This window comes from Gadus macrocephalus, chromosome 16 (genome assembly GCF_031168955.1).
Source record: "Gadus macrocephalus chromosome 16, ASM3116895v1".
NCBI classification, from domain to species: domain Eukaryota; kingdom Metazoa; phylum Chordata; class Actinopteri; order Gadiformes; family Gadidae; genus Gadus; species Gadus macrocephalus.
Window position 1 is genome coordinate 18,348,179 of NC_082397.1, and position 20,675 is coordinate 18,368,853.

General features: G+C 44.6%; 1 protein-coding gene across 3 annotated transcripts in view; it reads left to right on the forward strand.

The window, feature by feature from the left end:
- Positions 1-20,675, forward strand: part of dync2h1 (dynein cytoplasmic 2 heavy chain 1) — a 126,475-nt gene that overhangs the window by 83,181 nt on the left and 22,619 nt on the right. For all 3 annotated transcript variants that reach the window (XM_060075382.1, XM_060075384.1, XM_060075383.1), the window contains 7 exons: positions 5,594-5,754; positions 7,125-7,250; positions 11,367-11,477; positions 14,444-14,513; positions 15,143-15,228; positions 16,757-16,832; positions 17,059-17,285. In XM_060075382.1, the coding sequence (XP_059931365.1) occupies positions 5,594-5,754; positions 7,125-7,250; positions 11,367-11,477; positions 14,444-14,513; positions 15,143-15,228; positions 16,757-16,832; positions 17,059-17,285 (857 nt within the window). The remainder of the gene's footprint in view (positions 1-5,593; positions 5,755-7,124; positions 7,251-11,366; positions 11,478-14,443; positions 14,514-15,142; positions 15,229-16,756; positions 16,833-17,058; positions 17,286-20,675) is intronic.

Genomic DNA, 20,675 nt, shown 5'->3' on the forward strand with positions numbered 1-20,675 from the left:
TGCATCCAAGTTGTACATCGTTTGAAGTATTCTGGAGGTTGCACAACTCCCGGGGAACCTTGTATTGGCCTTGTAATTGAGCCGCTTTCGGAGCAATGATTTCTCATTACAGAACCTTTAGTCATTATCTGGGTTAATTCACCTTTCATGTGTGTCGGGACCTTTTAACACGTTCTTCGGCCCCCAATAATTCATCAATTAGCTCTGCCTGTGACCCCGGCGAGATGGCCCTATGATTATTGCAGAGAAGACGATGTGGCCTGTGCAGCTCGTGCATCTCAAAAGGAAATGCCTATTCTCCCAGTCGGTGGGATTCAATTGTTCTTGATGACAAAGCGCTGGTTGTTCCACCATAATGGTTCGCTCCACCACAGGGAAATGTTTCCAAGCCTTGTGCTGTATTGCGACAACATGTTCACCATCAGAAGATTGTTATTATCATCTGTTGACAATATTAGCATTAGCTAACTTAAAAAAACACAATTGACCACAAGAAACACGACAGTTAGGAATGTGTTGTATAAAAGAGGTAATTCTGGAGTTGATCCATCACATCTTCCATTAGGCCAGTAATCATCTCTGCCATTATTATTTTAAAAGGTCAGTACCCAATCAAAGTCAATTGGCCCTATTTTGCACCCAGCGCAATTGACTTTGTACACGATGCATGTATCGTTGCTAGTCTGCACCCAGCGCAAAGCAGATTTTCCCCCGCAGCAAACTCGCGCCACTAAACTTGCGCCCTGAGAGGCCTGTCGGTGAAAAGTAGGGGCGTGTTCCGGCGCAAATGATACATGGCGCTATCTTAAAGATCGATAAAACAGTTGCGCAACTGACCGAAAAATACCTGGTCTAAGTGCACTAGCGGATAGCGCAGTTGGTGTTGCTATTTTGACGAACCATGGCAGGTCGGAACTGCAACATAAGCTTACACACCAGTAGTCTATGCACAGCACAAACATGTCAACGATTTGCCTAATTGAAATATTATGATGATGATGTTGATTGTGTAAAAAAAATTTTTCCATAGGGGCTGCATGAATGAACACTGTAGTAGGCTATGCCATGCGGTAAAATAATAATAACAACAATTATAAACTCGAGCAAAGTAGGCTATATCACAGCATTCCAAAATATCGTTTTAGGGTAAATTATAACGTTGGTTCAATTATTTGGGAAAGAACAGCTGATACAGCGGTAATATGTTGTACTTTTAAATCAACGCATCTGCAAACACCGTACAGCAAACATATATTTTCTTGACACAGACATTGTGTACAAGCCCATAACTTTTTAGGATTGATGGGTATTTGATTGTGAGAAAACATAGTTTTACCGCGAGTGAGTGTTTAAAAGAATGAATGAATGCGGGTGATGCTTGGCGCACGTATGTGTCTGTCTTAAACACACACAAACTTACCACGTAGCACATACAGTCCATGGCAATGTGTATTAACGGGAGGATACATGCATATTATGAACACAAGTTGATAACGATAATCGATACAATACGGGTAAGAAACGATGTTTGTTAATGTATTGCCGCATATCATTAAATAGACCCACAGTTGCGGCCTCAGGACCGCATAACATATAATAATAATAATACATTTAATTTAGAGGCGCCTTTCAAGACACCCAAGGTCACCTTACAGAGCATATAGTCATCATTCAAAACTATGTAAAACAGACTAGGAATAAAAGGAAAACAGAGGTTAAACATGAAGAATAATAATAATTAATAACACTCAAAGATGCCTAAAGTGAAGGGGGGACCTCACTAACCACCACCAATATGTAGCACCCACTTGGGTGATGCACGGCAGCCAATCGGTGCCAGAACGCTCACTACACACCAGCTTGAGGTGGAGAGTTAGGGATGAGGTGGAGAGTGAGGGAATAGAACATTTAAACACTATCGACCATATTTAAACACTATCGATCACATTTAAACAATATTGACCACATGTAAACACTATCGACCACATTTAAACACTATCGACCATATTTAAACACTATGGACCACATGTAAACCCTATCGACCACATGTAAACACTATCGCCCACATTTAAACACTATCACCCACATTTAAACACTATGGACCACACGTAAACCCTATCGACCACATTTAAACACTATCGCCCACATTTAAACACTATGGACCACATGTAAACCCTATCGACCACATGTCTGTTCTGACCACATATATGTTCTCTTTGCCAAAATGTACATGACGACTCCGTTTTTATTAAGTTGTAGAAGGGGAGATGGCACGCTCATTGTTTTATTGCATGTTACGCCCAAAACAAACCTACGAGTAATTAAGCTACTTCAGACCAACCCATTTTAGGCTTGCGTCGGGCGCAAGAGTCATTTATCCGCCGCTATAATAGCAACAGCGCCAGAGACCCGCCCACAAAGCTACTTCAGTTTTTCGCTTCTCACTTCCATTTCAGATTGTTAAAATAGGGCCCAATGTCTTAGCATGCAGACTTATTTAACGATAAGTGGATCCTATCCCATGGCTACCAAGAGCGGTTTATTTTTCAGATTTATTCCACTTATTTGAAAAGCATCTACATGCAAACGCACACAATGCGTACATGTTCCCCATGTGAGACTAAAACTCCCAACCCTCTGATTGTGAATATTGTACTCTTACTGCACCAACGAGCCTCCGATTAGCTCTACCACAAGGACAGTGTCAAATCATGCACCCCAGCCTGTCCACTACACTCTAAACCTGCATGATGGCTTGCTAGTTCATCACTATGTGGGAACCACAGCTATCGCTCAACAGATTGTCGATTGTTCGCTGTCCTGGCTCAACAATGGTGGAACGGGCATCCCACTGACATCGGGTGGGCTGAAACCCTACCCATCTTCCGCCGCGGGCTGGAAACCCATCTGCTCAGACTGCATCTGGGCCGATGAAAAGGGACCACAACAATAATAATATTCTCGATCTCTCGTTTCTTTATTGTAGCACTTAAAGCGGTTTGCTAATTTGATACATTTTATGTCCTGAAATGATTCTCCCACTTTTGTTGAATGCACATTTGCAAGTCACTTTGGGCAAATGCGTCAGCTAAATAATTGGAATGTAAAAAATGTAATACTTCCTCTGTGCGTAACTGTGCGCTCACGCCAAACGCCACATTTGTCGCCTGGTCGCGGTGTCATAATCCGTTGCGTTAGTGATTTGTGCAAGTTTCTTTCACGCGACTTTAGTTGCGCGTGTATGAGGAACTCTATAAGATGCTCTAAAAAGAGAGAGAGAGACGGAGAGACACTGAGAAGTTTGGTGCATATCTGAGCTCCTGGGCTCTGATCATTTCCAACGTGTTCCCACTGATAAAATAAGTGGTCATGACTTGAGCAACCAGTCTCATCTGTTGAACAGCTGCTCTACACTGCTCATAATAACACTGGCTCGTCTACCATGACAGCACAGTCTTAGCACTCTGGGCGCTCTTTGCATGTCTGTGTGAAATCATAACAGTGTAGCGTTATGCGTGTGTTGGTTTGGGAGTTTGTGAGTGGGAATGAGGATTTGGATATATGGGGAAGCGACAAAGGAAGGAGATGTATTTGGAAGGAAATGAAAGGACTTGTGTGTGTGTGTGTGTGTGTGTGTGTGTGTCTTGTGTGTGTGTGTGTGTGTGTGTGTCTTGTGTGTGTGTGTGTGTGTGTGTGTGTCTATGTGTGTGTTGGGCAGTAAGTCAGTATGCTAATAGACATGTCTTGTAATCCGCTTCAGGCTATGCTTACCCATTCCCCTTGTCCAGTTGCACGCACACACACACACACACACACACACACACACACACACACACACACACACACACACACACACACACACACACACACACACACACACACACACACACACACACACACTTTTTGTGTTTGTGCCTGCAAACAGTTTTTTTTTCCTCTGTAATGAAAAATGTTTTCCTTCACATTCAGATGGACAACCTTCTAATTCACTCACTCATTCCCTCTTGCTCTGCCTTCCAGTTCTTTCTCTCCCTTCCTCTCTCTCTCACACGGCCTCTCACATTCAGTGCATTCAGTCCATTCAGTCCATCATCATCATTTACATGTTAGCGTGCCGGGGGAATACAGCCATGCCGTATAATTAAATAGCGACACCTCTTTCGCACTCTCGTTCTCTCTCTCTCTCAATCTCTCTGAGCAATAAAATGCCAAGTTCAACTAATCACAGAGCTAGAATGGTAGCTGGCAGCCTGAACACTGATAACATGTACACATCAAGGGTGTGTGTGTGTGTGTGTGTGCGTGCGTGTGCGTGCGTGCGTGCGTGCGCGCATGCAGTATAACATTAACACACCGTCTTCGCAGTCGGACACTAGAAGCCATGACGCAGGATGACTGGACGGCTGGTCTCTCAGTGTTACCATGGTGATGGAGCCAAATGTCTCTCTGGGATGTTCTCTCCCAAAACCTTGTGTTCTGTCCATGTGTGCTTGCATGTTTGTTTGTGTCCTTGCAGACACGTTTGTGCGTGGATGTATGTATGTCTAGCCCAGCAGTTGGTGTGTGTGTGACGTGTCTGCAGTTTACCTTTTATTTTGTTTGTGGGGAAAATAATAATGGTGTGTGCACTCAAACGGTTCCAGAATGATTTGTGCATGAGCACTACTCCTGGCAAAGCTAGCACAGGTCTGTGTGTGTGGGGGCACATTTGTGTCTTTCTCAATGGATCTATGATCCAATATATTACTGCAAGATCCAAGCATAATGGCCACTGAGAAATGCACCAGACACACAGAATTCCGCACGCATACGTGTACACACACACACACGCACGCACGCACGCACGCACGCGCGCACACACACACGCACGCACACACTCCAGGAGAGTGTTAGGCTGGTCTCTAAATGGCAGGGGGCTGACAGGGTATTCCTGTGCTCTATGTGGGGAGCTCTGCTGCATACTTAACACTCAGTATGCACAGTACATCACCTTCTTAATCCCTCCCATCTCTCCCGCCGTCTCTCTCCCTCCCTCTCCATCCGCTCATCACATATCCTCCCCATCCCCCTCTGCATCCTCCATTCACTTCTACTTGCATCCATTCCCACTATAGTAAACACCCCCCCCCCCCCTCCATCTTTCACTTCATCTCCATCCTGATTCCTCTCCATTGTCCTCCTTTGCCCTTGGTCGAACGGTTTGAACAGAGCCCAATGTTCTCACCTTCTCCTTCACCCGTTTGCTTCTTCCCCTCTTCCCCCCTCCCCGATACCTCCCCCTCTTGCTAAAAGTGAACTGTGTTATTGATGTTACAAGATCTCCCTCTCTTTTAATTTCTCCCCCAGTTCACTTGGCTATGAAAAGCAGCAAACATTTACACTGAACATTATGTCGGCATTATTGTGTGTGTGTGTGTGTGTGTGTGCGTGTGCGCGCGCATGCGTGCGTGCCCATGCCTCAAGCGCGAATCTTAAGGTGTAAAGCTAGTGTGGAATCCTGCAATGACCTCATCACCATCAGCTTCCTCCCGTCTCACCGTCTACCTGCCTGTCTCCCCTTCCTGTTCGTCCTCCTCCTCTCCCTCTTACACAGGGATGAAGGAGCTGTCGCCGCCGCCGCTCAACCTGAGGCGCCTGCACTGTGAGACGCTGGCGTGGGAGCCCGTGCTGATCATCATCTCCCCCGGCGCAGACCCCTCCCAGGAGCTCAGCGAGCTTGCAGCGGACTCTGTCGGGCGGGAGAACTTCCACGAGGTGTGGGGGGGGCCGGGCGCCGTCCCTCGGTTGTTTTGAATGAAAGAACCAAAATAGATTTGTTAAGTTGATGGTGGCAAAAGGGAGAAAAGCGAGGTTTTCATTTTGCGATCATCAGGAAACCTCGTGGAACACGGATCAACGCGTGTCGTGACGTTGTGAAGCTGATTTAACTAATACAAACATTTACTAGGTAATAGTTTGGCAGATTAATGTTTACCATCCACTAAGGGCAAGAGGACAAATTCGTTGTTCTCTTGCGGTGTACCAGCAGCATTTTATATATATATATATGGCTGAATAATTCATATATATTAAGCTGTAGAATTACTGCAAGACAGTACAGTTGGGTAGCAAAGTTTACCAGTGGTTAAGGTGGTCGATTCCCAGACGGACACCAACCTTTGAGAGACCCTACCTGCTCCTTAACTATTGGTATCTGAATTATGCGCATTCACTTTGTATAAAAACGTACTCACTTTATCCCCCGCTTTAGATACTTATGGGTTTGTTTAGAACTTTTACTTTGAAAAAAAATCTGAGTCAGCAGATGCCAGTCAGCCCCCCACAGGGTCATGACCCCATACTACTTAAGCAGAGCCAGCCGCTCCCCACTCAGCGATACATGCGGCTGTCGTACACCGTTTCGAGGGGGAGAGAATAAGAAAATGATTCCTCGCCTGAGCACAGCTCCGCGTGAAACGACAGGAATACAGCTCGTGCCGTTCGATGCTTTTTCAAATTAAAATATGGAGATGACCGCCCACGAGAAAGTGATGGAAAAAGTCAACCTGCTAGTGGGTGGGTTCAAGCTCGTTATGAGTCACGCTCAGTCGTGATGCTCAGCTGCTGAGATGAGAGGTGGGGACAGGCATGGCCCTGAGATGCTACGCCCTCCCAGTAGAATAGACCTCAGTCATTCTGTATATCTAAATGATTACAGTCCAGTATGTTCAACTTCAGAACCATCATGGAGAAAGCGTTTCTAAGTCTATTCCATTGAACGGATGAGTGATGATCCTGCACCATTGTTCCTTTATTTTGGACTCTGAGGCTGAGTTTGTTACGAGTCATTCGCTTTCGATTTGCTCATCAATACGCGGTTTTGCAAACCTCCGTTGATGGATTCCTTCATATATTATTGTGAGTACAATAAAAATGCATCTTCCAACGTCTGCGATGTTGACGGCCACATCCTTACGCTCTGCCAATAATTGTCTCTTTCTATCTCTCTCTTTCTTGTTCTCTCTCTCTGTCTCGCTCTAACGCTCCTGATCTCTCCCTCCCTCTCTCTGTCTATTTATTGGTGTGTCTACCTGTCTCTCTCCCTCTCACTCTATCTCTCTCTCTGTTTCTCCTTCTCTGTGCAGATTTCAATGGGCCAGGGCCAGGCGGATGTGGCGTTGGCTGCGCTCAGAGAGTCTTCTCGAAACGGAGACTGGCTTTGTCTTAAAAACCTTCACCTAGTCACCGCATGGCTACCACAGCTGGAGAAAGTAGGAAATGGCAACTAAATACTAAATCTTTCTCTTTCTTTCTGATTCTCTCTTGTCTCTCTCTCGCCTCTCTCTTGTCCCTCTCTCTCATTCTCTCTCTCTCCAATGCAAGAACAACAATAATGACTTGATGAAAGCATTCTGCAAGTTTAATACACACTCTGAATTTTTAACTTGTACTGCTTTTCGGCATAAAATGAATAATAAGTAATCCGTCCCCTCCCCATTAAGACTTTGTTGTTGTTTGCTGTGTTTTTTGCGACTTACCATTGTCCCAATCCTTGTTTTGATTTGATTCCATGTCATGTATTTTTCCAAATAACAATCGTATAAGTTATGTCCGACATACATACACTTACTCACAAGCGTAAACATGCTCAGACACAGAAACAAGAAAGGGTGCTGACCTGTTAGACATGCTGGCTTTACACGTTTCATCTTAAAATCACCTCATGGCCACTCCTTCTTACACTTACACGTGTGTGTGGGTGTGTGTGTGTGTGTGTGTGTGTGTGCGTCTGTGTGTGTATGTGTGTGTGTGCTGTATATGCAAGCTTTTCCTTGGGCAGTGTTAAGTGCTGTGACACTGTAGCAGGCCATATCTCACTGGGAGGCACAGGTGTTGGCTGTGATTGGACTGTGTGTGTATGTGTGTGTGTCCTAGTGTAAATTAAACCCTAACTGCACTCCTCTCCTCCCTTGGTTCCTCCAACTCCCCTTCTTTGACTTTCATTGATTGTGCCTCTCCTCAGTCCGTGTTTTAATTTATTTTCCACTGAATCTACATTTTCCCTCAATACCATTCCATTTATGTATTTCATTTAATTTGCTTTAATCGTACTCAACTTACTGTTCCTTCACTCTCTCTCTCTCTCTCTCTCTCTCTCTCTCTCTCTCTCGCTCGCTCGCTCGCTCGCTCCCCATGCACACACTGAGTGTCTCTCGACCCAGCCTCTACCACTCCAGTGTACAGACGTTGGGGGACGTGATGAGGCTAGGGTCTCTGCAGCCAAGCTTGAAATGAGAAAGTGACGCAAGAAGGGGGGGGGGGGGGTAGAGGGTAGAGAATGGTGGAAATAAAGAAATAGAAGGAGAAAGAAGGGGGAGTGGTAGTGGGAGAGCGAGGGGTGAGGTGCATGCGGTGAGGCGTAGCGGACAGGTGGAGAGTCATCCAGGGATGAAGCTAGGGGACAAAGCTAGTCTTCCCTGCACTTGATTTAATCTGCTGCTGCTCCACCTCCCCGTCCCGCCTCATCTCTCCTCCACCTCCTCTTCTGTGTCTCTGCTCCCCGCCTCCTCTCCACCACCTCCTCGGTGCCACCTCCTCTTTCCACCTCCTCTCCTCCCCTCCTCCTCCCTGCGCCTCCTGTTTCTCCGGCCATGTGTTGTAAGGATGCCTGTGCTGGTCCGCTGACAGGTCTCCTCCTTGTAGACAGCCCAGCCAGGAGCAGATGACGATAGAGTTGCACCAGCGCCGCACCCCAGGAACCCTCACGGCCCTTCGACATGTTTTGTTGCAATTTCTTCCCATGTTTAGTAGATTATTACAAATCGTCAAGCAAAATTAGACTTTACACATAAGATGCCATTGCCTTTTTGCGAAAGGCAAATTTAATTGAATTTGCCATTAAGTGGCTTTATGTTTCTCAAGGCACAGTCCACTCATTGCATCCAGATACAGTGTTAGAGTCTCATCGGCACAAGGGCAGCACGTCATTCTCCTGTAAGTTGTGAGTTCAAGCCTCACAATCGGGACGTGTTTTTAAACGGTTCATGCCCATTCAAACAACAGATGAGTGTGTTTAGATGCGTTCCTTCGTGGCTGCTAATACATTGCAATTAGTGTCTGCAATTTATTTGAGGTACTTCTTTTGTCTCGTCTTCACATCCCGACAGCAATCAATTAATTAAATGCTCAGACAAAACAAAGGCGGCCTGTAATTATCCAATCCAATCATTGCATTCAGCCTGAATGCAACAATTGGATGGCCTACCTACCTGCCTGCTGTTGTTCACTCTGCCCGCAGACTCTGCCGGTGCTCTCATTGTGCATGACTGGAGTCTTTATAAGGCCAGGCAGACCTGTAGCTAAAGCCAGCTAGCTATTCATGTGTTGTGGCCGTGCCTTGGGAGGGCGGCCGCGGCCATAAGGCCGGAGCGGCACTTTTTCAGTTGGATGCTTCCAAAATTCTCCGGCTGGGCAATCTAAATTGCCTATCCTAGCTTTAAGCTTGAAGAAGATTCACATTATATAAGATATAATCCCGAGTGGCTTATCATGCATCCATGGCCAATTGGGAAACCCTTAATATAAGGGGGTTAATTAAAATGTATGGATGTACTCAAATACAGTTGTGCATTCTTCTTCAATAACAGCACACCTCTGCCTTTTAACGGCTCCACATCACTGTGCTACTAGTCCAACCGTAACAGCGATTGTCAAATACAACTTCCGACCAGATGTTTCCATGACATCGTAGAAACGATCTGCGCCATGGAAGCGCCATGGAAGGTTTATTTGATTTTGCGGATAAATTTGATAAGAAAAAAAGATAACACCATAGAAGAACGTAACATTTCTAGTCATTGTTTGTGACTGTTACATGAGCAGAGTGAAGGACCCCAGGCTCAAAGTCCTGTCGGAAAATACGATGTTGGTTGTGACATTATTTCTAACAGGCTGTCGTTGTTTATTCCTTGCATAGCTGGCATATATATATATGAATAATATGTGCTGCTTCTTTAGCTCACATCAAGTACACCATATACAACGAAATGCAGTAAGGATAAGTTGATGACGCTCCACAGTTCCCAGGGGTGTGATTGTTTTGTAGACCTCTGTAACCCTATATCTAACCAACCTGCATTGGGCCGCTGACCCTGCCAGGGTCAGTCTGTCTCCATGGGAGATACACATGTTTGTGTTGTTGGGGGTGCAGGATACGTTCCCCCACACACACCATTGCACTGTAACACAAGGCAGCAGGAACCGGCTCTAATGTCTGGGTTATGGACGGGCAAGTTGTGCTTAGGTGCATGATGCGACACACGGGCCTCGGAAAGATAACACGATTGGGGGATAGGGAGACATGGATAAAACCACTCTGTTTTCAAGGTGGTCGAGAGAAATCGGCGGTGGAACGGAGAGCTCTTTCTCTGTTTACTCTTGCACTCGCTATCACTCTCTTTCTCTTGCTCCATCGCCCTATTTTGCACTTAATACATCTCTTTCTCTCTCTCGGTGTACCCTCTCTATATCTCTCCATCTCTCTCTGTTGCACTCTTGCTCTTGTTCTCTCGTTCTCTTGCTCTCTCTCTATCTCTGTGCTGTCTCTTATCGCTCTTTCTCTCTCCCGCTCACATTTTCCCCCATCTTTCTTTCTGTGTCGCCCCCTCCCTCCCTCCCTCCCGCTGTGCGGTTGGAGGGGGAGGTGATCAGGCCTGACGTCTGCCGTGCTCGTGTACACGGAGGGGCCTGTGTGCGCCTGACAGACGCGTCCACACACACACACACACACCGCACCATTACATTAGCGCTCTGTCCATTCCTGTCTCCTCACATTCCCTCTGATCCGGTGCTCCTCCACGAGGCCGCGTTAGGCTCCAACTGATGCAGAAACACATTGATCATGCCGCTTTTCTTCCACCCTCTGTGTGTGTGTGTGTGTGTGTGTGTGTGTGTGTGTGTGTGTGTGTGTGTGTGTGTGTGTGTGTGTGTGTGTGTGTGTGTGTGTGTGTGTGTGTGCGCACACGTGTACGTGCATGTGCAGGGGTGTGTATGTCTATGTGTGTGTGTGTGTGTGCATATGTTTGTGTCAGTGTCTTATTTGTCTGCGAGCCGTGAGTCGACGTAGGTTGATTTGCGTAGCAGCGTTTCAATGAGCAGCCAATCAGACGGCACAAAGGCCTGGAGCGCTGGCATGTTATTTTTAACCCTGACACTTGGAGTTCACGTTCCCTGCTTTTACAAAGTGAGAGTAAAAGAGGGAGAGAGATTATGTTATCTTAAGTACCTGGTCCCTCTGTAATTGAACACACGTTACACTGTTAAAATAAAGTGTTTGTGTGTTTTTCTTGACTCATCCCCATGCAAATGCTCACCCTCTACTCTCTAAGGAGCTGAACGCACTGCAGCCCAAAGAAAGCTTCCGTCTGTGGCTGACCTCCGAGGTGCACCCCAGATTCCCCCTCATACTCCTGCAGTCCAGCCTGAAAATCACATACGAGGTACGCACTCACAGCCACCGACACACTGATGTGACACACACACACACACGTTATTATACACATCTCAACAAATGCAATGGCAGCGCTGTTTTAAAGCGTATGCCTGCATCTGCTCCAGATTCTATTATTCATCAACTCATGGGACCTGTGCGTGTGTGCATCCGCACATTAAAACACATACAGTTCCATGTGTGTTTATCATGCATCTTCTTGTGTCTTCTGTGTGATTCAGTAGTTATTTCTGGGCCTGACAGACATGCTAAAGCATATAGCCTCTAGCGTGTTATTGAAGTGTGCTATGTCTGTGTTTCCTAAGGGAGTTATGCTCTGGGGTTAGCTGCTTCACTAGCCAAGCATGCTGCAAGCTAAGCCTAACCCTCTCAAGCACACACACACACACACACACACACACACACACGAACACGAACACGAACACACACACACACACACACACACACACACACGAACACACACACACACACACACACTCATCATTCTTTTCATGCACACAAGAGCATCCATCAGTATAGTGCAGGCCTACATAAACATTCAAAATCATATAAATGATGACCCTAATACAAACACACACACACACACACACACACACACACACACACACACACACACACACACACACACACACACACACACACAGATAGACACAGATAGACAAAAACCCACATTCATATAACAATAGATGTATTGATGATCATTGAATCAGGGTCATTTTTAATGAGTGTTGTATCTGCTTTGACACCTAATTATAATTTGTGCAAATACATGCAAACCCAAGGATGCAAATAATATGAATAATGTTCAGCAATGAATCAACCTAATATGTATGTATGAAAAAACATTATTATTTGAGCAATTTAAAATAAGGATTCACTTAATCATGCTCTCACACACACACACACACACACACACACACACACACACACACACACACACACACACACACACACACACACTCAAACAAGCGTACACGCACACACTCAAACAAGCGTACACGCACACAATCACTATCGGCAAACCTAGTCCTGTTCTTTCTGTCCTTGAGGCTACAGTGGTGGGTCCTTGTGAGATGCAATGGTATAATAGTTACAAACCAGTGTCTCTCTCTCTCTCTCCTCTGTCCCTCTCTCTCTCCACATATCTAACACACATTGAATGTATTCCGAGCCAAATCGAGACCATCATTTCTTCACACCAACACCTAAAGCGTCTTTAGGTTCTTAGAATGCAGATCCCATCATCCTTGTAATGTGGTTCCGACTTTCTAAAGCTATGCACAATGCACATTTATTCATGTTTTAATCATCAGATCAAATTCAATTACCTTGACCATTCGCCTGTAAACAACAACCTGTCCACATGGGAGATGCAAACGGTTACCTTCGCCGGAGCGCTGTCGGCGCAGTAGACAGCCCGTCAATCTCCTCATCTGAAGGTTGCGAGCTTGAGACTCACACAGGGCACGACTTTTAAGTGGTTTACCTTCGTTTAAACACCAGTGTGTGTTTAGGATGTCCGTGCTCAGATGGGTTCCAGCCGCTCATCAAGTGGAGTGAAGCTTGCTATTCCAGTGCCCGTCTGAACAACAGGCAGTCAGATATAAACTTCTCTTTTATATAGGGGCCTGTGTACCTGAAACAGCCCATCCCCGCCTGACGTGACACCATTGAGTATGCATAGCAATGTGCATCATTCGATTTAGGAAGAAGGATGGTGGGAAAGCCTGTATCAAGGCCTCGGATAGGCAAAGAGGGAAGGGGCTTGAAAGATGTCCGTTCTGTTTGCTGAATGCAAATAGAGGGGATGTTTGCAGCCACACAGTTCATCAAAGAAACAACATTCAACCAAATGTTATCAAAAAGAAAATATATCTAGAGTATATATAAAAATATGAATATGAAGAATTTTGTTTATATTTTTCCGTAAGGCAATTCTCTGCTTGCCACTTAATTTCTATGCTTAGAAGCTAGGGCAAATAGTTTCGACTTTTTTTCAAGCATTTGATAAATGCCAGCATTTGGAGTGCAGGAAGCGAGAATAAAGAATGATGTTCCGAGTTCATCTTCAAGATGACAGTATACATTAGCCTTTAGGCCTTGACATTATTTTCACTTAACTAATATCCTCTATGTGGAGCCTAAGTGGGAAAGTAGGACGCATATCAGTCTCCTTATCTGAGGGTTGTCAGTTTAAGCTGGACAAGGGGTGAAGTCTCAAAAAATTCATAGAATTAAGCTTGTTTAAACATTGATGTTTCAGTATACTACCAGATCAGTATACTAACACATCAACTACTTGAGACACAGCAGCTTTTTTGCATACCCATGCATTTGTACTGTCCTCTTCTGTACGTGTGATGCCGTGGAAGTATCAATATGTCGGGACTGAGAGACACAATCTTTGCTGAACCTAGTTTACTAACAAAGCATGCTCTTTTAATTGACTGTAAAAGTGGACTGTCTACCAATTTAAATAACCACCAATCTTTTTTCATATTCAGTAGGTAACTAATTAACTAAAACATGAATGTGCTAGACTATTTCAGTTACAATTGATAGTACAGCATCATTTAAAGATAGAAAATTTGAAAAACACCAAAATATGCTAACTAAAATTTGCACTTGAACTAAATATGTATAAATAAAAAAAAAAGTGCATTTACAATTTTTTTTAATATATATGTATAAAGTGGCCGAAGAAATCGCAGAGCCACCACAGTTAAAGTTCATCCTTTTTTCTGTCTGTGTTAAGTTTATTAGTGTATCCTATTGTTATTATATCTTTGTGCCTTTCTTCATCTCTCTAATGAACAACAACTCTCTCCATCTGTTCCCTTTGGCCTGTCAATTTTGTTGTCAAATCACTTATCAATCCTTATTTTGTGTGTGTGTGTGTGTGTGTGTGTGTGTGTGTGTGTGGGTGTGGGTGTGGGTGCGTGTGCGTGTGTGCAGTCCCCACCCGGGCTGAAGAAGAACCTGACCAGGACCTACGAGTCCTGGAGTCCGGAGCAGATCAGTAAAGGTCATCCGCTCCTCTCTCCTATAAAAGTCTCTTCTTTGCTATTATCTCGCTTCTCTATTTCATTACCTTCTCTTAACCACGCTCACGGTTCACACCTCTTCTGTTGTATTCATCCTTATTGCGTTCACTTCTATTCATCCTTGCACCTTCCTCTCTTCTACAGTTTATCACCTCTCCCCTTCTCCCTCCTCTTCTCTCCTGCTCTCTGCCCTGCTGTCTTCACTATTCGTCTTCCCTTTCTTATTCTCGCCTGACTCCCATCATCTCGTTTCAATCTCTTTGTTTGTAATGAATGTTTCAGTTGAAATCGGATTTAACTGTGAAAAATAATCTGCTTTGATTGCTTTGAAAAAATAATTGAAACGGTTATTATTACAACTTGATATCTTTGTCGTAGCTCCAATTTTTAATTGTATGTTTTGATTGTTCTCATCCTCACTTGTAAGACGCTTTTGGCAAAATTGTCTCCTGTGACAAAATTGCTAAACGTTGTGTTGATAATGATGGGGAATAAGGATAGCTTTGGTGATGTTTGAAGAAAACTCCTTTGATAATGATGATGGCAAGTCTCGTTTGTCTGCCTCGGCTGAGACTAATGATGTGAATGGGGCTGAACTTGCATATTAAAGGTGGCGTCCTGTCGCGGGCCCAGTCTCTCTTCTGCCTGGCGTGGTTCCACGCTGTCTGCCAGGAGCGAAGGAACTACATACCCCAGGTGCAGTACCACTCACTCACTCACTAGCAGTAGGTGTTTTATTTCATTGTGTGCATACTGGCCGGGCTGGACAACACCCGAGTCAGTTGCTTGAATCTTGCTTCTGTCAATCATGTGCCCCCCTGAATGGTGGTTAATCATGCTGCTCTCACTTCTTATCCAATAACAAAGTGGGGGAACCTCATAGGGGCCCATTAGGGCAGAAGCCTGCCGTTCGGAGCCGATAGGCATAGGCATGTGCCTTGGCGAGTCTGGGCTGATATTTGATACCATCTGTACCGAAATGGACCCCCTGCAAAGGGTGCCTTTAATTACAGCACCAAAGTATTGCCTCACCCCCGGCCAGCCGGCATACAATTAGCACGTTCTCCGTTAAAGACGGACACCATGTAGACCTCACATAGGCCATTAAGAAGACCTACAAGGTAGGTCTTCTTAATGGCCTATTACGTTTTTCAACATACAGTTCTCTTTTTGCATCCGAAGCAATAAACGGCATTCAATGCAAGGCAACTTTATTTATATAGCGCTTTTCATACACTAGGCAGACTCCTCATTCATCTACTTAGCCGGCGTTGCTACGAGCCCATTTGTACTTGTACTGCGGCCTCCCAAGAGCCACTTGTAGTTTCTCGGCTACTGTAAGAACATTGCCCTCCCTCCCTATGTACATATGAAGGGCTCTTTCTAAGGTAACGAAAACCCAGCAATTGATATTCATTGGATTATACACTAATTAAAAAAACAATTAAAAATGTAATAAAAAAAATGAATATTATATTTCATTTCTGCCAAGTCCATGTAGAGTATATATTAAAGTTGTAGTTTACACACCACACCTATAATGATCACACAACATCAACCTGTATTCCCCGATTCATTAGATCAGGTAGCATGTATAAATATCGCTATTAGGCACAACAAAGAGATTGTATGTTTTTTTTATGTTTAGTGTCTGTTTGATTAAAATGTCCAAAGGAACAAATACCAATTCCCTCTTGTGCGAGGCACAAACACACAAGAAAACACACAAAGACAAATCTGCAAGCACCAGTCCAACGACCGCATTATTAAAATTGTACATCAAGAAATGCTTCTTATATCCAGTCCAATTAGGCCTTGAGACCATTCATTGACATTGATAAGTCTCAGTAGATTAGCATGTTAAATGAAAGGCAGAGTTTAGGGTATTACACACGCACACCCACACACAAACACACAAGGGCCGAGTTCATTGCACTGATTGGTTCCATCTGTTCTCTGTCAGGTTGGTAAATTGCATCTCTTAAGAAATACGGGCAGAGTATCCTTGCAGTTACTATTTCATCAAGCTTAAATTGGGACAAAACATGGCACTCTATGTGCATGTTTGAGGATTGATGATGTTTTATAGTACAAATCCATTTTTATTTGGGTTGTTTTTTTTAATAATGATTTCATTTGTAGTTGACAAGGGATTGTGGCATGTTGTTTCATTGTTTCATACTACGTGCACTGACTCCCTCCCTGCTCCTCCTCCTCCTTCCAGGGCTGGACCAAGTTCTACGAGTTCTCCCTGTCGGACCTGCGGGCTGCTTATGAGATCATCGACAGGCTCTTTGACGGTATGGAGACAGCGGGGTGGCCCCTATGGAGCGCTCTGCTCAGCCATCCTTAAACACGCCCTGGGCTTTGATCAGCTATCGCTTTCTAATCTCCCTGTCCGTGATCACACGTGGGCCTTGATCTGGCCTTCGCCATGTGTACCACTGATGGAGTTATAGATTAGTTCTTACATGCTTGTGTGTGTGTGTGTGTGTGTCTGTGTGTCTGTGTGTGTGTGTGTGGTAGGCGGTAAGACCTTCCAGTGGGAGTTTGTCCACGGTCTTCTGGAGAGCGCCATCTACGGGGGACGGATCGACAATCCCTCAGACCTCCGCATCCTGCGCTCCTACCTGGAGCAGTTCTTCTCGGCGCGCCTCCTTTCCTCCTCCTCCTCCTCCTCAGCAGGAACGAGGAGGGGAGGGGAAAAAGTCTTCCCGGCTCAGATCAGCCTGCCAACCTCCTGCTCCATCCTGGTAGGTGTAATACGTGATTACTGCCTGTAGGTGGCATGATGTTCTGACCACCTGCTTATTGCAGTGCTAGAGTTGTATGTGTAGGTCACTTTAAAAAATGTTACGTATACAATGACGAGTAATGTTTAAACTCTTGGGAAAAATTTGCAATCAACACGAAAAAGTACAATGTGTATGTGGTACACAGAATATAGCCTGGTAACAAGAAGTATCTCGCAAGCTCGTGTTTCATTTGATCTGCAAATAAATCTGGCCCCCCTCCCTACAAAATGTTTTGTGCCCGGTACGAGCTAGACTGACCAATCACAGCCGTTTATCTAATATATGAGGCGGATTAAATACGATAACAGTGCCGAGCAGTGCTGTAGAGGCGTTTTCAACAACAACAAAAATAGTTGCCGCGGATGTAGGACAATCTGTTGATTACGGTATCGAGACTGTATTAAATAAACTGGACGGTATATTTTCACTAAAAGAAGACCAAACGACTGCACGTTAAGCTTTGGTTTTAGAAGAAAGATGTTTTTCATCGCTCAATGCTGCGTCACACGTTTCTTTGCTATGATTGGTTGTAGGCTTATCCAATTGCATCCAGTTAGTTAGTGCGAAACGAAAAAAAAAAAAAACTACTTCTTCTGCGTCGGTACTTTATTTCCCATTATCTCAATTGGCCTATTAGCCAATGACCTTTTGAGAGGCCTGTGAGAAGCAGCCCTAGCAGATGTGAGAGGCTGTTAAATTGATTATTACGAGCAAGCACCTCAAATGATCACCTCTTGTTAAATAGTTAGCAATGAAACCCCAACGAGATTGGGCACAGTCATTAAAATTAGGCATCTGGCACCTTGAAATTAGCATTATAACGCTGCAACTCTATCAGCTGGGTGCGTCGCTCAGGTATCACAAGAGACTAATGCTAATGCACAAAGGTACACAGGGGGTAAGCTTGACTCCATTTGCATTCAGACCATGGGCGAGGGAAGCAATATCCCCACGTAAAGTATCATTCACTCAGGAAGTGTCCTGAATGATATATGAACACATGCTAAAAGATATGATAAAATCACAAAAAGACAGCATCCCATTCATCAAATCAGCATTGGCACACACATATAATGCTGATGTGCACTTTCTAACGATGTTTTGAGGACTGTGCATGTCGACCAATCGGACTTACCTTCAGGGCCCCATTCTGCAGTGCTCTGAAGTACATTTGCAGAAGCCTGCTTCCGCCATTAGTAAGTCCCCAATACATTAAAGAGCCAGTGATCCCATACCAGTTTTGTTAATGGTTTGGTAATTTGTCTTATATAATTGTCAAAATAGTAATGCTATTTTATCACTGTTGCTGAAATAAACAACCTATAAATAACGTTGCTAAAATTACATTTTTTGGCGTTCTCCCCGAAACACTGTGTTCCACGCGTTCCACTCTGCTGCAAACAAAGGTGGCGTTCTGTTCGTGACGTCTGAGGGCCTTTTGCGAGGCACTCAGATGTCAAGACCAAGGGGCACCGGTGGTGGTTGCGGCATGTGTGGAGCTCTGTCTGGGGAGTGGTTGACCGCAGCGTCCAAAAGAGGCTGGAGCTTCTGGACATGCAGGGATGTATCCAATGTCTGGGCAAGAGGGTTAGGCTTCCTTGACACATATACACAGTGTAACACTACAGTGTTCAAATTCAAGCTGAAACAGTGGGTTCACTGGCTCATTAATAACAGAGATAAGATGATAACTTTATTTCATCCCATACATGAGAAATTCACTTGTTACAGCAGCCTCTGGAATATAAAAAGATGCAATAATAAAATAAAGGTAGTTATAGTATGTCCAGCAGATATACATCCACACAAAAATGACACTGATTTGAATGCTATGCCATAGGGGCGTAGATGTACATGCCTAACTGTACGTTCACACCAAAAGCTGTAAAAGATGCAAAATCGCTGAATAGCTCAAAACGCAACGCTGTCAAAAATATTTACAGCTCATATCGCTCTTGCGATTTTGCTTTTCCATTTAAAGGAGCCGCGCTTTTTGCCTGCACGCTCGTAGTTGAGGCAAGTGCTGCTGCTGATGCCGAGCCACAAAAACACCAGATGGTCATAAGTTTGGTCAATAGAAAAAGAATGATAAGCATAAATACATGCAACACTGAATAACTAATTAATGGAGCGATTGCTTATATGCTAGATTATAGCTTAGTTCATCGCTATCGTGTGTGTGTGTGTGTGTGTGTGTGTGTGTGTGTGTGTGTGTGTGTGTGTGTGTGTGTGTGTGTGTGTGTGTGTGTGTGTGTGTGTGTGTGTGTGTGTGTTATTGTTTATTATGGAAAAGGTCCGCTCAACGGGAGCATTTGTGCCAGGCAGACACACGGCAAATCAGTCATCGATTTTTGTGCGGTATCTCCCTGCTTCTGAAATGCGCGCACATCTCCACCCATCCTTGTCCGCTGGTTTCCATCAGCATTCCACTGTGCGAACATCCCTGTTGCGTAATGCGGATTGCATATGCCCTCATACATTGTTGAAATCACTCTGCTGGATGCTTTATTCTTTCGATGTGTTTTTTAGTTATAGATCGGGTTATAATAAGACCACGTTGGCTTGCAATCGCGAACAGATACGATGCCCTTCAATAGCCACAGTTATTCTCTCACGCACCATGATCAAGGTACAAATGTGTGGTAGGAACTAGGAACTAAAGTTCTCGCGTATGTTTACTGGGACCCACGCCGGCGAGAGACATCTATATTCCGATTGGCTGGTGGTCATTTACAGACGAAAACGCTACTAGCTCATTTGCATAGAGTTCAGCTGTTTTCAACTCTCATTTACAGCTTTACAGCTTTAAAGCTATCGCTCAAGCGTATTATCGCTCCTATCGCTTTATCGCTCATGTCTAATAGAAAGTGAATGGGCGTTTATCGCTCAAAACGCTTTACAGCTTTTGGTGTGAACGCACAGTAAGGGTAACAGAAGAGCCGGTCCGACTTGACCGAGTGTTTTGAATGAGGACTGGGTTATTGCTGACGTGTGTATCTATCTGAGAACTCTGTAGCATCTCTTTACAGTCGACAGAAACCGACCATCTGTTGGTGTTCTATTTACCTACTCTCTTTACTTCCTCCATGCGTTTTTACATGCTGTGTGCTTGTTGTACTGGCTCAGTGATTCAAGTGTTATTTTTCCACCCGGGGTGAATAAGATGCAATAAGAGAGAACATAATCTAATATCCACACAAAACTGTACACATTCACACAAAAACAAATATTTGTGTCTTGGTGGTAAGATGTCTACATCATTCCACTGTGTGTGTGTGTGTGTGTGTGTGTGTGTGTGTGTGTGTGTGTGTGTGTGTGTGTGTGTGTGTGTGTGTGTGTGTGTGTGTG